At 40.6% G+C, this 17,536-nt stretch overlaps 1 protein-coding gene across 1 annotated transcript in view; it reads right to left on the reverse strand.

Moving 5' to 3' along the window:
* Positions 1-17,536, reverse strand: part of LOC133522535 (exocyst complex component 1) — a 48,991-nt gene that overhangs the window by 13,495 nt on the left and 17,960 nt on the right. The window contains exons 2-8 of the mRNA XM_061857900.1: positions 14,634-14,717; positions 12,237-12,551; positions 11,930-12,134; positions 10,863-10,990; positions 2,866-2,982; positions 2,646-2,726; positions 670-821 (exon numbers count right to left, since the gene is read on the reverse strand). Coding sequence (XP_061713884.1) covers positions 670-821; positions 2,646-2,726; positions 2,866-2,982; positions 10,863-10,990; positions 11,930-12,134; positions 12,237-12,551; positions 14,634-14,717 — 1,082 coding nt within the window. The remainder of the gene's footprint in view (positions 1-669; positions 822-2,645; positions 2,727-2,865; positions 2,983-10,862; positions 10,991-11,929; positions 12,135-12,236; positions 12,552-14,633; positions 14,718-17,536) is intronic.

A 17,536-nucleotide genomic window follows, 5' to 3' on the forward strand; every position in this document is an offset into this window, starting at 1 on the left:
TCGGCCATCATGCGGCGCGCCTCCGCGCCGACATCATACAACTATACACTAGTGCTCACTAAGGCTGCCGCTCGAGGTGGTTGACGAGCGCGACCAGCTCGGCCTCGAGCGCGGGGAACAGCTCGGCCATCATGCGGCGCGCCTCCGCGCCGACATCATACAACTATACACTAGTGCTCACTAAGGCTGCCGCTCGAGGTGGTTGACGAGCGCGACCAGCTCGGCCTCGAGCGCGGGGAACAGCTCGGCCATCATGCGGCGCGCCTCCGCGCCGACATCATACAACTATACACTAGTGCTCACTAAGGCTGCCGCTCGAGGTGGTTGACGAGCGCGACCAGCTCGGCCTCGAGCGCGGGGAACAGCTCGGCCATCATGCGGCGCGCCTCCGCGCCGACATAATACAACTATACACTAGTGCTCACTAAGGCTGCCGCTCGAGGTGGTTGACGAGCGCGACCAGCTCGGCCTCGAGCGCGGGGAACAGCTCGGCCATCATGCGGCGCGCCTCCGCGCCGACATCATACAACTATACACTAGTGCTCACTAAGGCTGCCGCTCGAGGTGGTTGACGAGCGCGACCAGCTCGGCCTCGAGCGCGGGGAACAGCTCGGCCATCATGCGGCGCGCCTCCGCGCCGACATCATACAAATATACACTAGTGCTCACTAAGGCTGCCGCTCGAGGTGGTTGACGAGCGCGACCAGCTCGGCCTCGAGCGCGGGGAACAGCTCGGCCATCATGCGGCGCGCCTCCGCGCCGGCGCCGCGCCGCGCCGCCGTCTCCTCGCTCGCCTCGCTGCCGCCGTCGCTGCCGTCGCTCTTCACATTGCAACAAGTTACAAAAAAGGGACTATTTAATTTACCTACTAACAGAAATAATTTTAATCCCATCAAAAACACAAATGTGAAATGAGAGCCAAGTTCCATATGAAGTACGAGTATAAGCGTTTTGTTGGCTTTGCTTACAAAAGAATTGAGATTTTGGGTGCCAAGTTCTGTGTAGAAAATCAGTTTTACAATGCGTTTATTTTACTTGGGATGTTATTCAAAATCGACAAAGATGTGACTTGGCTATTTTATTTTAGTCTGTGCCCTTGACATATCATTCGATTTGATTTATCAGTGTCACGTTAGTCTTTGAGGTTAAAAACAAATCGAGTGTGCAACCAGAGGCTCGTTGTTTTTGATTTTGTTGTTCGTATTAGACTTGAAGTGGTACGCAGTGTAGCAAGAAATGAGTGTCGAAATACGTTTAAAATGAGAAAACTTCAAATAGATCTAACAATGCGGCCAAGTCTGCGACCGATACTGATAAACGTCTCGAATTCAAAACATGGTACAGTGATATAAATCACATCAAAAAGGAGTTTCAAGACGCTTATGTGTCAGTGGAGGCGGGTAAACGTGCCGGTTTCGACCCTGATAAGCATCTCCAAGAATATTTGGAATATGACGTGAAATTGAACGATGTAAGTGTTAGCTTTGCAAGGTTTCGATATTCGGTATTTCCTGTCGATGAATCGACGATGTCAAACGTAACTGCTTCACAGTTTTGTATGCCGGATATACCTCTGCCGCGCATTTCACTTCACACAAATTTCATAATCATTTTCAAAAGTATAACTGACGAGAATGCTACCATTAAACCTGTGAGAAAATTACATTATCTGATATCATGTTTATCAGGTGAAACTCTTAATTTAGTCAAGCACTTGCCGCTTAATGATCAGAACTATAGCGTTGCTCTGACCCTATTGGAAAACCGATTTTCCAATTATCGACTTATTGCGGATACGGATTCACATTTAGAAGCTATCATGTCGCTTCCAACCATTATAAATTTGAAGTCTAATTTTAGGGCTTTCTTAAACACTTTTAATGAACACTTAGCCGCTCTTCGAGCTTTGAAATTTAAACCTGATGATTGGTCGTTTGAATCGTCGATGAAGTGCGCAGTATAATTGAATTAAATTTGACTGGTTCGAATATTCGTAAATATTCCGAACTTATTGCTTTCTTGGAAGGTCAATGTAACAGTTAGCTTCAAGAAACTCAGTCACTTGTTGGCTTACCACTTTTTCTATAATTTTCGACAAGAAACTGATTGGTCGGATATCTTTTTAGTCGGGTGGATTGCTAATTTTAGGGACGGGTTAATTAAGAGCTTCCTTCCAGGCTTCAAGAAATATTCCTGATTGAAGCGATTGATCTATTATGGGTGTGATGACTGAAACGGTTCGTGGAAGCGTCAACAGAATCATGTCATACGTGATGCCGTCGGATCCCTGGGAGTTAGAAGAATGAACATTTTGAGAGCTTTTAACACTGGAATCTAGTACAATCTAACACAAGTCGTAACCTTGTCAGTTCGAATTACTGCGTGATGGGGGATATTGTAGCCACTACATTAGCACTACTTTGACAGGAACGGGAGATGGCGTGATAAACATCATATTTTTTTAATAAAAAAATATGCTTATGGAGCCACTGATACAGTTAGTCATTGCAGTCTGTGCAGAGTGAGCTAGGTCTATCTACGAATCGGAAACTGAGCTTCTAACGTAACAGGTTGGATCAAATCGACGAATTTTATAACCCTGTCTCAAGTTTGTTGTGCATAATAAACAATAAAGGAAGTTGTACCTTGACATCCACGTCCAGGAAAAAGAACTGCGTGCAGAAGTCTTGTTCCGCATTGCAGATGTTTTCCACCACCGTCAACACCTGCGAACACGAACCGAATGCGACAACTTTCAATTCATCGAGCCCTGTTACGAGTTTGTAATGGACGTATTCTTTATAAAACTCACACGAACAGTAGGTATATAGTTATATATTTATCTGATATTAGAGCAGTACTCACCGCGTCGAGCGGCGTGTCGGCGGTGGCGGCGAGCGGCGGCGCGGGCGCGGCGCGCGCCGCCTCGCACGCCGCGCGCGCCTCGCGCTCGTACACGCGCGCCCACGTGCCCACGTACACCTGCACCGATAACAATACGGATACAAACCTTATCATTTCTTCAAAACTACCCACGCTAATTGTTTCCACGGAAGACCAGCGTCGAGATCCTTAGGTGGTATCTTGACATTAAGCTGAGTGGAGACCTTTTCAGTGACGCTTAATAATAAATTGATTCTGTCGTCTCATGTATTAGGTACCCAAACTTAAGCGTTTTCTGAATAAATTTCTTCTATTCTTCTATTCTAATTGTAAAATACTAGTACATTTCGTATGATGTAATGTTAAGTCGAAACTTGATTAGCTATACGCACCTATACATGTATACCTATATGTACCTATGATGAGCCAACCCACCGCTGCATTTTTTAGTCGCAATAAATAGTCATAAGCGTATGGACCTGTTTTAATTTCTTCTAACACATTCACTCCATAATGAACCTTAACGTCTAGAACATGTAATTTATGTAGATATTAGCTTAAGTCAAATTATCAGGAAAATGTCATTCCGCCATCCCCATGAGCCCCGGTAGATGGTACTTTATGAGCCGACCTGGTTTATATTGATTCCATTCTAAAAAAAAAGCGTGAGTGTCGTGGAACACGCGGTTGAAACGAAGTATTTTATCATAGATACAAAAAAAAACTTAATCGATAAAATAATAATTATCGAAACTGCTCACAAAATTTCACAAATCAGTACAACTTACAAGCAAGGAGAACAACTAAACGTAAATAGTACATTACGATACAAGTGCGAAAAATAGGAAATTCGAAACGAGTGGCGATAAATTAAAACACAAACTGTCGGCTACTATACTGACAGAAACATTCCAGTTTCTGCGTGCTTCCTCGATCTATCCAAAGCCTTTGACTTAGTTTCATACAACCTGTTATGGAAAAAGTTAGGGGCAATGGGCGTGTCGTGTCAGTTGGTGCAGTTGCTAAAGTTTTCGTACGGAAGTTGGACGAACTGTGTACGATGGGCCGATCAACTGACGGAGCCGTTTAAACTGGAATGTGGGGTACGACAAGGAGGTTTAACATCTCCCTTGCTATTCAATGTATATGTTAACGCTCTAATTGGAGAGCTAAACGGCGCCCATGTCGGTTGTTCTATTGATGGCGTGTTTATAAACAATATAAGCTACGCAGACGATATGGTGCTGCTCGCGCCTTCGATCAGTGCGTTAACAAAATTAATTGGGATATGTGAGAGGTATGCTAAAGCTCATGGGCTGAAGTATAAACCCTCACCCCTCCAAGAGCGGGCTAATGATTTTTAAAGCTGGCAGAAAAAAACACTAGTTATTAGGTACGTAGCTTAGATAAACTAACAAAATCTATGGATTGTGAAGATCTGAAATAAATGATAATTTGATGTTAATTTCAAAAGGGAGTGGTAAAACATTTTTTTTTTTTTTCATTTTAGTCGTAAAATTATAATTGACAGATATAACTCGTTTATTTGCATTTCTCTCGCTAATAATTGCCGTTATAATAAAAATCGTGATCATACATTTTATTATATTTTTTCGAAGATCATCATCAGATCGAGCTCGTGACCCGAGACCTAACTGCTCACCAAGAGGATTCTAAAAAGGCCACACAACATATGCCTAGCACAAACCAACACCGAGTTCCCTCGCACTTCTTCGAAGTTCATCATCAGGTCCATCTCGTTACCCGAGACCTAACTGCTCACCAAGAGGTTTATAAAAAATCCACACAACATATGCATATCACAAACCAACACCGAGTGCCCTCACACATCTTCAAAGTTCATCATCAAGTCCATCTTGTTAAACTAGACCTTACAATATACTAACAGCCGTATTCGAACAATGCCTGTAAGATGTCGCAGTGATACGATTCAGATCTGTCAGTGTCAAAAGTGACGTTTTTTGTTAACTAAATGTCACTTTTGACACGGACAGATCGGTACGTATTGCTGTGACATATTATAATTATTAATATACAGCCGTAAGAGGTTCGCAATGCAAATGTTCTTGATTTATAAATGAATCATGTTATAGAATTTCAAAAATACCCATATTTTTATACTTCGTCATTTTGGGGGCAAATGCAGCCTTTTGACGTATGCAACTAGGAGAATGTCACCTCGGCGTCCCCGACTCTGAAAGCCTGCTAAAAATTGGATTTTTTTATTTCATTTCTTATTTTGATATTATCTCAATAATGATCATTTTACTAACTAAAAATTAAACTACGTATACCTAGCGATGGGCACATTCTGAAACATTTCACATATTTCCTTAACGGTGACATATTTCAACTGTTGAGAATTACATAATTGACAGGGAAATTTCTCATAGAAATGTTACTGAATAAATTTTACTTAAATTTCATGTAACCTATACGCTACTTCTGACGTCAGTAGAACGGATTGTGATAAAAAATTCGAGATTATGTGACAGTAGCCGCGGGCCGCGTAACTAAGGGGTAATTGTACCCGGATGTTATACGATGGATGGAAGGTTCAAGACCACGTTACACTGCACCCTATTTCCTTTCTTTTTTTTAAACATATTAGCTATTTGTTATGCTTCGTATGAATATATTAAACATATTATACACCAACATGATATTTTATTTAAATCTCTCATACATGAAATTTCATTTTTCTCTCTTAAATTCTTTATCCTAATAAACCCTAATATTCGTAATTTTTTTATTGAGTATTATAGACTTCGCTTGGCATTTCATTCCATTTAATATGCTGTTAATTGCTATAAAAAAAATGTGAACAGTTTTGAAACAAGAAAGCACACAGTGCTTTGATTTAATATCTAAACATATAATAATATCTAAGCCGCCTCGCCGCACCGCGTCTATGTCAGTTCGCTAAAAACTCGAAAACCAAGAAAAATCATTAGAAACATAAGCGAAATTTTCCATTTGAAACTTGCATGAAATTTAAGTGTAAGTTTCACTTTGGAAACTTACAAGCTGCCCATCACTATGTATAACTACCTACTAAATAAACTACCTACTAAGATAAACTACCAACTAAATAACTAAACTACATATTAATTATTCTCAATAAAAAATAAAAAAGAATCACAGTTTTCTTTAATATTGTTAGGGTTCCGTACCAAAAAGGTACAAAGGGAACCCTTATGGTGCGACTCTATCCGTCCGTCCGTCCGTCTGTCTGTCTGTCTGTCACATCGCTAAATATCTCGAGAACCACTAAAGCTATCGATTTGGAATTTGGAATAGTTATGAACAACGCTAACCCAGACACATATATATATATTTTTATTTTATTATTATTAAGTATGGAAAATGCCCATTATGAAGAGGGGGCAAAATTTCAAAGTCTAGTAGTGACCTAGGTCAAGTGGGGTATTATTTGAAAGAGCTCAAATTGTACATTCCAAAACATACTTTTCTCTATGAAAAAAAAAAGATTTATGAAAAAAAAAATACCGATCTCCTTATCTCCGAAGTTCAACGACGAAAAATGATGAAATTTTTACATAATATTAACATTACTATAAATTTTACAAGAAAAATATAATCAGACCTCTATTCTGGTAACTTTTTTTATTAACTAAAAACCTTTCCGAATTCAGTTTGCAATTTAACCAACTTCACGTGTGTTTATACTTCTCTTCAAAAGTCTTCAATAGTAACATGAGATAATTCAAAGTTTGTACGAAACCCTCGGTGCGCGAGTAAAACGAACTCGCACTTGACCGTGTTTTTTTAAATAGCACAATACGGTACGAACGAAAGCACGAACTTCCCGCAACTGATGAAACCATCATCGTCACATCACTATTCATCGTTTACGTGAAAGGGATAGCACATTGCATTTTCAAGTTGACGAAAAGGGACGGGCGTACTTTGTTTCCGCTCAGTACAACCATATTGACCGGTATAACATGAACCCCGCGGACAAGGAACAATTTTCAACAAAATAATGAATTTGACTTACCTACTTACCTGTTATTCCATCTGTTTTGTATTTGGAAGTCTTAGATGACTTATTGCCACGCCATTTTACGCTGCAATATACCATTATTAGGAAACGAATTCAAATTTACGATTTATTATCGTACAGACGGGCACACTGCTAACAGGTCGTAAATTTGGGAGCAACTAATCGGAGCAGCGCGCGTGCTATCTTATATGTGCTCTATAAACCATACGGGCGGTGACCGCGAGTCATCCTATAAGCTCAGTCTATAGGGGTTGGTCTGTGACACTCGCTTAGTCAATCAAAAATATGAAACTTAAGAGGAATTCCTAGTTGCGATTTTTCCATACAAACGCTCTCGACTGATTCCTCCCTGGATTTTCAACCTAGAGCAGTGATTTTTTCAAATAAGATCAATATCATCAATATCTGTGCCGCTATGTTTTGCTTTTTTGGATTATTTTATTTTGAAGAAAGATACAGCGCCTCGAAAATCGCAAAAACGGCTAAATTGAATTGGCTGTAAAAAAAGGCACAGTATACAAATATGACAAAAAATTTCCAAAAAATCAAAACATAGCGGCATAGATTATTTCTTCCTCTTGCAATTTCCAAAATTTCATTATGATTAGTTGCGTTTTGGAGGAGGAAACAGTCGAGAGCGAAACCTCGATTTTTGAGTTTTTTGCGAGTGAATTTCGGTCCGAGCTGCAGTTGTCCTTATCGCACGAATTGGAGGCGGAGACAGTTTCTAAATATACGTACACAGAAGGAATAGTGATGGGCATAACATCCTTATTAGGGATTGCAGAACCGGTACTGTTTTAAAGAACCGGGATTTCCCGGTACTTTCGGAACTGGTCTAATTATTTCATTATTTTAAATAAAACGACAGCATTTTGCGATTTGACCACCTTTCGTATTATAATTTAATAATCACATTTTCTTTTATTACGTAGTAGGCAATTTTTTTTAGAAATATAGTATTTTACATTGCTCACACTTGTGCGTCACAAGTAAAAGATAACTACTTTGATGTTTGCCACTAGATAGCAAATTTAATGAAATTACATTGACGAGGGGATTTATATATAAGTATCGCAGTCGTATTGTATAATCCGCCGTATTACATTACGGCTAGCCGATATCAAAATAAGGGCCATTTTGAAATGCGGCGGTTCAACGATTAAGGTATGTTGGGTAAATACCGGATGCGGGTGAAGAACGTAGGACATTCATTTCCCCCTAATTTGGCTTTATTTTTTAATGTTGATAACATTGTGTAAGACGCTATTTCATTGCGCCTCGACTGTCAGTGTCCCCGCGTCGCTCAGGGAGTCGGGCTTGTGCTATGTGCAATCACAGAGAGCAAGGTAAATTTCGCGAATTCTTCCTTCTATCCGATCTTCGCTCTGTAATTTATTTTGCGTATTGTGATGAAACTGTGTTTGTTTTTGTAATTGTGTTAACAGACCTAGCACTGCTGTAGACCGATATCCGATCTTGACCCTTCCAGGTAAAGATCGGACCAGAAACAATCAGATCTTTACCTATTTAAAAAACAGCAGTGATTATCAAACTTTAAATTTTCTTCAATTTACCTACTGACCTTAATTATCACATTTATTGTTTTCTTGATCACACTTTCGTACCATTATTTTTATCCAGTACCACTACCAGCGCGACGGTTACTGACAATGTAATTTTTTTAATTTCCGCAACCCAAAGGTTGCCTTTTAGCGATAAGACCGCATGTTGTTTACCTGTGCTTATGTGTATGTTTTCTTTTGTATTGTTTTCTTTTATTGAGGTGTGCAATAAAGAGTATTTATATTGTATAGGGATGATGATACATGTTGAAATTTATAACAAAATCGAGTAAAATAGATAGCAAATGAGCAATTTTTCGCAATAAAGTACCTACACATACGGATGCATATGTAGATGTGCACGCATACATACATTGCTAGTTTCGGATACAAAATAGAGATAGGGCTTCGAAATTAGTTTCCTTAAAATGCTTCAAGAGGGCTCTCTTTTCCTATATATTTAATTATTTACTTTACTCTTTACATACGATCCTTACATTTTATAAAAAAAAAAAAAAGATTGTATATCAACTATATATTGCAAAATTAAACCAACAAAATCGCAATTTTAATTATTTTCCAACTTCAAGATGGGCTCTCGGTGACCTTGACCTTTTTAAAGAACTACTTAGTCTTTTTGATTTCTAAGTTTGATTCTTATTTTTTTGGCGACCTTCATTAAAAATGACTGGGTACGATTATTTTTTATTTTGATTTTTGTCCCTCCTACTTAAGTACTTAATATCTTCCAGTACATTCCATTCAATAAACAATACATTTACACTTTCCCTAAACCGAAATCTTAAATTGTCAAAACTTCGCAACGTATCTATTATTTTAGTGGTTTTTTTTTATTACTTCGGGTAAACCTTACAATAAGAGGTTTCTTAGCACATTGTTTACTTATCAAATCGCCTTATGACATAGGTATCAAAGTTTGAGAGCCACAATTTTACCAATTTTTGTATCAGGGTTAAGATCGGATACAAAAGGGTAGACACCGGACCTATTTCTTTGTGATACCTTATTCTCTTTCCATTAGAAGCAACTTTTTTTCACCATCCAATGTTCTCCCTTAATGGCAAAACACTCGTTACCCTAAAAAAAAGTATGTCTCATCTTTACACAGGTACAAAACTAAAACCGTTCTATATTGAAGATTACCAAAATTCAGGCCGAATCTACGGTTATTATTTAACGATTCGCTACGTACTTCAAGAATCTGTCACGTGTTGAGATCTCGAAAAAAACATTTTTTCACGAGTTCTCTCAATTGGTCCCAAAATTGTCCGGCATTATCCCAACATACTTTACCCAGATTGTCATTGCGATACGTTCTTCAATAAGGCGGCCCAAGTTTAGCCCCATCGTACTACAAGTTAAATAGATTGTAGTTTAACCATAGGTATATTTATACCTACTTACAAAATGTCACAACACACCATGATCACTCCCAACTTACTGATACGGATAGGTACAGTCAAGTGTAAAAAAAAATATGGGTGTACACATCTTACTCAAAAATATATCCCATAGCATCTTATTCCAGTGTAATAAGAGCGTAGTACCATATTTATGAGACGATTCTTTCGATACATATTTTTGCACTTGACTGTACAACGACAACCGAAGCTGAGACATCATTATTTTTTGCAGTTTTTACCTATATGGTAATTAATATCAATCAATCAATCAATCATTTATTATTTCGTCATCATAGGTGTAAAATACATTTAGTACAGGTGATAGGGTGTTTGGTTTTAGGGTGTAATAGATACAGTATAATATAAAAATGAAAAACAATATTACGTGGTAACAACAAAAACAACTTGCGTCGGGCAGCGCAGAATAAATTCCGTCTGGCTTGCGGGCGATGTCGACGGAACGGCGCGCAATGAGCGAGCGCACGAGTCTCGCGTCTGTGTGCGCGCACTCACACTTAGATAGCTCCGGCTCCCGCCCACCGCAGCGCGACAGAAACATAGCTTCAAAAATTCGAGATTTGAAAAGTTGCTCAGCTAGGAATTGCTCTTAAGTGCAAAAAAAATACAACAAGTAATATCCTGCTCCTGCATACACGCCCGGGGATCGGATTCGTCACTGTTACTGTTACCACCTGTTTTTAAGCGGCTGTTGGCCACTATAGGATATACGTAATAAGTCGGTGAAATTAGGCTACTTATTCTCTAGACAGACTTTAAACAAAAGAGGGCTGTGACGGAAAAACTTGCACTTTTTAGACCCATCTGCCAACCGTCCGATACGGACCTTCGTTCCAAAAACTTTTGTAAGAAAGTCGTCACTGTTGTTTTATAATTATGTTGAAGAGCCAATCATTAGAGGTTTACTGTTTTTGGGCTACATACTTTGGTGAGCGCGTCGTAGGCCTTCTCGTCCATGTCCTTGAGCCAGCGCATGAAGGGCGCGTAGGGCAGCAGGTCGGCGTGGTGCGCGCGCGCCGCGCCCGCCGCCGGCGCCGACGCCGCCTCGTTGCCTGCATTATCACTTAGGTAAGGACAGTTTTATTGATAATCACGTTATGAAAATAACTATAAGTACATCTTTGTAGTGAAGAGTACATACGGTGTAACACGAGGAAACCGGAAGATTTTAACCACACACTTCTGAGGCCAAAAGAAGAAATGTTATATGAGTTTAAGTAAATTACGCCAACAAATTTTTTTTTTTTTTCAAATTTTTGATTGTATTTGTACAAAAAAAAAAGTTATATTATGATTGAAAAACTGTGATTGAATGATTGTAAAACCTAGTTTTTGTAAAGGTTACTTGTCACTTTTTGACATCTATCAATAAGGATATATAGACTTAGGTCCCATAATGCCATCATCGCCATCGAAAAGGCGTTTTCCACTAAGTTACAATAAGATGTTTTTTTCATTGCTATTAACTGAAATCCAGAAAAGTTTATATGACATTTTAGTCTCTAAATGTGATCAGGAATACACTGTTAAAATCTTTCGGTTTCCTCATGATGTTACACCGTGTATAACTTAATGTAGTTGTGGAAGCAGAAGTAGAATAACTAAGGTTTCTGCTCCAAAACGTTTGGTGCCAAAGATGTCAAGCAAGCAACAAATTGATAGTTACAAACGATGTTATTTATAAAATTTTTTTTAGCTCCTTGAGTCCCACGGACGCGCCATAGGTACAGTAATGACATCCAAAAATCTATTATACATTTAAGATCCTGTTTTGAATGACAAATTTAGAATCCTGGAAGACCCAAGGGAATGTTATTATTCCTGATTTTCTTAGACAACGTCAAGTATACCTACAGTCACGTCAGAAAATATCGATACGAAAAATGCGCCAAAATATGTATACACCACCTTAATATATGGGCAATAAAGTCATGTATACATATTTTTGGCACTTTTTTCGTATCGATATTTTCAGACGTGACCGTACTAACCGAGATGAATAAGAAGGTTGTTGAGGTGGCGAGCGAGTGCAGCGGCAAGCGCGTCCTTGGCGCGCTGCAGGCGGCGCAGGCGCTCGCGCACGGCGCCGAGCCGCCGCCGCGCCGGCGCCATCTGCGCCTCCGCGCGCAGCGCCGAGCGCAGCGCCGTGCCCGCCGCCAGCGCGCGCGCGCGGCCCTCCGGGCTCGCTAGGGAGATCTGCAGGCCGATACCGTTACCGAGATAAATATAATCATTTTCACACGGTTCCAATTTTCATCACTTATATAAAAAAAATCTACTGTAGCTTCATTTCTTTACCTCAGAAATAGAGTCGAGATCCCTCAGCGGCGGCGCGTCGAGCCAAGCGTAGATTTCAGTGAGCTCCTGGAGCAGTGCTCTCGCGGCGGCGTCGGCGCGCGCGGCCCCAGATCGCGCGTGCAACGCAGCGGGCGCGGCGCGCGCTAACGCGTCGAGGCGGGACAGCCGTGCGGCGAGGGCCGAGGCCGCCGCGCCGCCCGCGTCCAGGCGCGCCGAGAGCCGCGCGCCCGCGCCGCCGCCCTCCGTGGCGGCCGCCAGCATGCCGCCCACGTTCAGCGCGTCCAGGCGCCCCACGCGCTCGCCTAGGCGACGCACCTAGGCACGCACGACTTGTGAAGAGAATAAACAGACTGGTCGATGCGAGACACGATTCAGTTTTCTTCGGAATCTTTGCATTAAGAAACGATTGAAAGTAAAAATAGTTATTCGTTTTGCAAGGGGGCAAAGTTGTTTGTTATGTATGTTCAGAATTATGAATGACAAAATTAACGTACCGATAAAAGGTTAAACAAAAACTTAAGAGTTACTTAAAAGCTATCGAATGAAGTAAGTTTCATATTAATATTCGTCTTAGTACTTCTAAAATATGGAAAAAAAAAACACAATTTTAAGCATATTTCCAAAGAAATAATCTATCGAGAAAAAGATGGGCCATCGTGTTTCTGACAAGCAGAAGCCTAGTTCAAGGACTGAAATTATACATACTAGAAAATAATCGATGAAATCCTTGTCTGTAAATAACGGTTTCAAAATAGCGCATTTTACTATACACCGCGCCTTAATCAAATTTTGCCCCCGAGTGAAACACACAATATTTCACCATTCCAACGCGAGGATAATACTAACTGTACTATCGCACTCGACGATTGAAATGCCTCTAAAAAAATTATATTGTAATAGTCTGTCCTACCTAAATGTATGGAAGATCAAAATAATTGCTATTTTGCTATTTTCAATCAAGTTTAAGGAATCGAATGGTACCATTTTTGTTTTCTTTATGAAAGTTAAAAAATAACTTGTTTTGAGGTTTTGGAGCCTTGTATTTATTTATAATGTGAATATGTCTTTTTAAATTCCACATTTCCAAGTGGAATCTTGAGTGTTGCAAGGGTTTCAAGGCACGAGGGTAAAACAAACGTTGTCTCCGAGTGAAACTAAAAATTAAATACTAAGAAAACAAACCAAATCAAATCTAAATGAACGTAATAAGGATTTATCATTCAAAATCATAATTTAAAAGTCAATTCTACTAGCTAACAAGGATTTTTATTTATTATTTGGAGCCTGTCGTGTCCCACTGCTGGGCAAAGGCCTCCCCCCAATCTCTCCACTGATCTCTGTCCAGTGCTGTGTCCGGCCACTCCTTCAGGAAGGAGTCCAGTCCATCCCGCCATCGACGCGCCGCTGAGGTCTGCCAGATCCCCGATTCGAGTTTTCGGGCTCCCACTCTGTAGTGACGTTGCCCCACAACTCATTCGGCATTCGGCAGACATGACCAGCCCAGTCCCATTTTAGCTTGGCCGCCTTCCAAGCTATATCAACGATTTGTTTCTTGGAGCGCAGCACGGTGTTCCGGACTCAGTCCACCAATTTGACACCTCGTACTGGCACCCCAAGTTTGGACTTCTGAGCTTTAGTCAAAGACCATGTCTGTGCACCGTAGGTGAGAACTGGAATATGGAGTCGTGGGTGATACTGTCAAATGCTTTGGAATAATCTATGAAGGCGATGTAAAGTGGTAGTTTGTGTTCTTGGCATTTTTCAACTATTTGGTTTAAAGAATGTAGATGGTCGGATGAACATAAGGATACAACTCAAAATTTGCATTTAATCAAATCCCCCACATGTGGATAAAATGCAAATTTCTCATTAGTTTTTGAACAATCAAGAGGGCCTTTAACAGTTGGTGTAGTAAAAATTACTTTGCCACTCTTGTGGACAAAATCCAAGATTCTCATCAGTTTTTGAACAATCAGAAGAGCCTTTTCGAGCGTGTGATATATGTGTGTTATATATTTGACGAACGGTCTGGCCTAGTGGGTAATGACCCTGCCTATGAAGCTGATGATCCCAGGTTCGAACCCCGGTAAGCATTTAATTAGTGTGATGAACACAGGTATTTGCCTAAGTCCAGAGTCATGCGTGTTTTCTACGTGTATAAGTATGTATTTATATACGTATGTATATCGCCGCCTAGTACTCATAGTACAAGCTTTACTTACTTGAGGCTAGGTTCTTTTGTGTAAGATTGTCCCCAAATGATTATTTATTTTAAATATTGACGTTAGGACGTACAGGTTTTTAAAGAGTCGGCAATGCGCATGTAACACCTCTGGAGTTGCAGCGGGCCGTATGCTTGTTTGCCACCGACGTGGTATAAAAAAAAAAAGATGTTACCCAAAGCTCGGCATCTCCATCGGTGGCGTCGGCGTCGTCCAGCAGCGCGCCCAGTGCCGCGTCCGGCACGGTCGCCTCCGCGCCCTGCCAACACGACACAACTCCTCAGTCACACAATTTCTACTTATGAAATTCAAATACAATATGCAATTAATGAAGACGGACCAAACTAGAAAAAAAAAATAAGACTGTATGTAAAGTGTGACATGAGAGAACAATCCCACCAAAAACTTTTTATAATAAAATATTATTCAAAAAGTTTAAACATAATAAAAGTACACAATAATGCTTACAAACTAATTGAAAGGGAAAGTGGCTCAGCTAATGTCTGCACCAAAAAGCCTCGGGGCACAGCGGCCCTAAGGATTTCCAGCAACGGACGCTGTTATTCTGCCACCGCCGTATTTGTACATACATCTAGCTAAGGACAGCAGAAACATGAACACTATTACATTTAGGACAGGATACCAAAACCGAACAATACGCAGTGGATACAAACAATGCTAACTAAATTGAAATATCTATAGAGCAGGTCATTCAACCAAAAGTGTACGTTACTTTCTTTTGGAGGTCCAGTAAATATGCCTTGCAACGCAGTTTGAAAACCGCCAGGGACTTACTGTTAACTACGGGTGGCGGCAAATCGTTCCAGCATTTAGACGCAGTAAAGCGAAAACTGCCTCTAAATGACTGAAGCCGAAATAGTGGAAGCGAGATACGCTCTTGTTGCTCACGCAAACCCAGTGCCGGATTAACCATTAAGCAAAATAAGCACTTGCTTAGGGCACCACGTCTAGGGGGGCACCAAAATCGTTGGCAAAAAAAACGGGTAGTTTGTACATGAACCTGCGTGCGTCGTGTACAGGGCACGTAAGCGCGTCTCCAACGCAGGCCTTTGCCCCTACTAGGATTCCCAACCCATCAGGCTTGCAATATGCTGATTTTTTTCTCATACTTTACCCATTGGTTCGTGGTTGATTTTTGATTTCCAGCAATCAGCAAATCGGTCAGCATGGGGCCAAAGGGCCTTACACCCAACGTAGAGCTCAGTTTTAGAAAGCTATTTGTATTCAACCCCTCGTGGAGCTTGTTCTTCTGCCTTCTCAGAGTGTCGAATTTGATAGTAGATCTACATTTTTGTCTTAATTTATAATTATGTTGTGTCCGAATTTCGCTCTCTTGCAACTCGGCTTTCGGCTTCGCACCGAAGTCTTAACAGATTTCGAGGATCGGAATTTGTCACTCATACTGCCCGAGCTCTTGCACGCCAGATTGGTTTGCGACGTATTGCACACGGCCAAGCTGCAGAGCCGCGATCGTGCGAACTAATTGTCAAAGTTTTATGATAAAAAAACTGATGACGGAATCAAAGGCTAAAGTGCAGGTTCGGAGCCCCACGAAGGTCGAAAACCAAAAGCATACGGTTTTATTTGAACCAAAGGTTTCCTTTAGCAGAATTAATCTTTGTTTTCCTAAGATGTAATTAAAAGTGATTCCACCCAGATTTTTGATTTAGGTTTATTTCAGCTTCGGCGAAGTCGGTCAGTCGGAGGTCAATAACTGTTTAAGTTTAGGTTCTAAGTTACGTTTCGTATAATTTTCGACAAAATCTAAAATGTAGATCATACCAAATTTCATTCAAATAGGTGCAGCGGTTATTGATTCCCCACATAAACTTCCACCCTCCTTTACACATCCTTAGCGATGATTTTTTTTATTAAAACTCTCCTATGTCCTTTCTGGGGACTAAACTAATTATCTCTATACCAAATTTCAACTAAATTGGTTCAGCGGTTGAAGCGTGAAGAAGAATATTAAAAAAAAATGAAAATTTTACGTTTCTACTTCGGAATGGTGTCAATGTGATACTACACTCTTAAATGTTTTTGGCATTCCCGATTTATACGAAAACGATACCAAACATAGCCTACTAGCTTAACTGATGTAGATATCAAAGATCCTCCTCTAAAAATGTACAGTCAAGTGCAAAAATATGTATCGAAAGAATCGTCTCATAAATATGGTACTACGCTCTTATTACACTGGAATAAGATGCTATAGGACATATTTTTGAGTAAGATGTGTACACCCATATTTTTACATTTGACTGTACACTACAAAACTTGGTGGCTTCACTTCTTAACTAAATCAACCCTTGGGTCTTAACTCCTAGGGGCCAATCCTGCCAAAGGAAATCTTCGGTTCGAAACGCCTATTTAATCAGCTACAACTAACTCTAATCAAATGCCCTTTTGAGCGAGGCCAAATGCCGAGCAGCAGGAGAACCATGATCACATTGGTTCGATTTCGTTAGGACTTATTCATACTCGGCTTTTTACTTTATGCAAAAGTTGCTCTTAAGCTTCACATAAACTTGGCCAATTGTCCAAATCCAGGCTTTCGTTTCTCGCGGCTGGGCATTATGCCTTGTTTACAATTCGCCATTGATTTTTTTTTTATAGCGCGCCGCCATCAGACCCTCCGGGCGTCTAAACTTATGAGGACCTCAGCCTTCGGCCTCATTCACACAATTTGTCAATTCCAAGTTCTGCTTTCTTGCAGCGTGGCCTTTGGCCTCATACGTGCCGATCCGACCGCGCTTTCAGCCTTATGAAGAGCTCAGCTTTCGACTTAGTTTTTTAAGACCATAGATAGGCCATAGATTCTTGCCAGAGCTCGGCCCGGCACCAAGATCTAGAAATGCTTAGGGCGTCAAAATTTCTTAATCCGGCACTGCGCAAACCTATCAACTTTCGGTTAGGCTTCCATTCAAGTTTACGCGTGAGATATGGTGGAAAGCCAGATTGTTTAAGCGTAAATACCATAGCCGCAAGCTTTAATATTCGTCTGTTTGACATATTCAGCTTACCCGCTTTATTAAGGTAAGGGCGAATATGTGAGCG

The sequence above is a fragment of the Cydia pomonella genome, chromosome 11, assembly GCF_033807575.1.
Source record: "Cydia pomonella isolate Wapato2018A chromosome 11, ilCydPomo1, whole genome shotgun sequence".
Taxonomy (NCBI): Eukaryota; Metazoa; Arthropoda; class Insecta; order Lepidoptera; family Tortricidae; genus Cydia; species Cydia pomonella.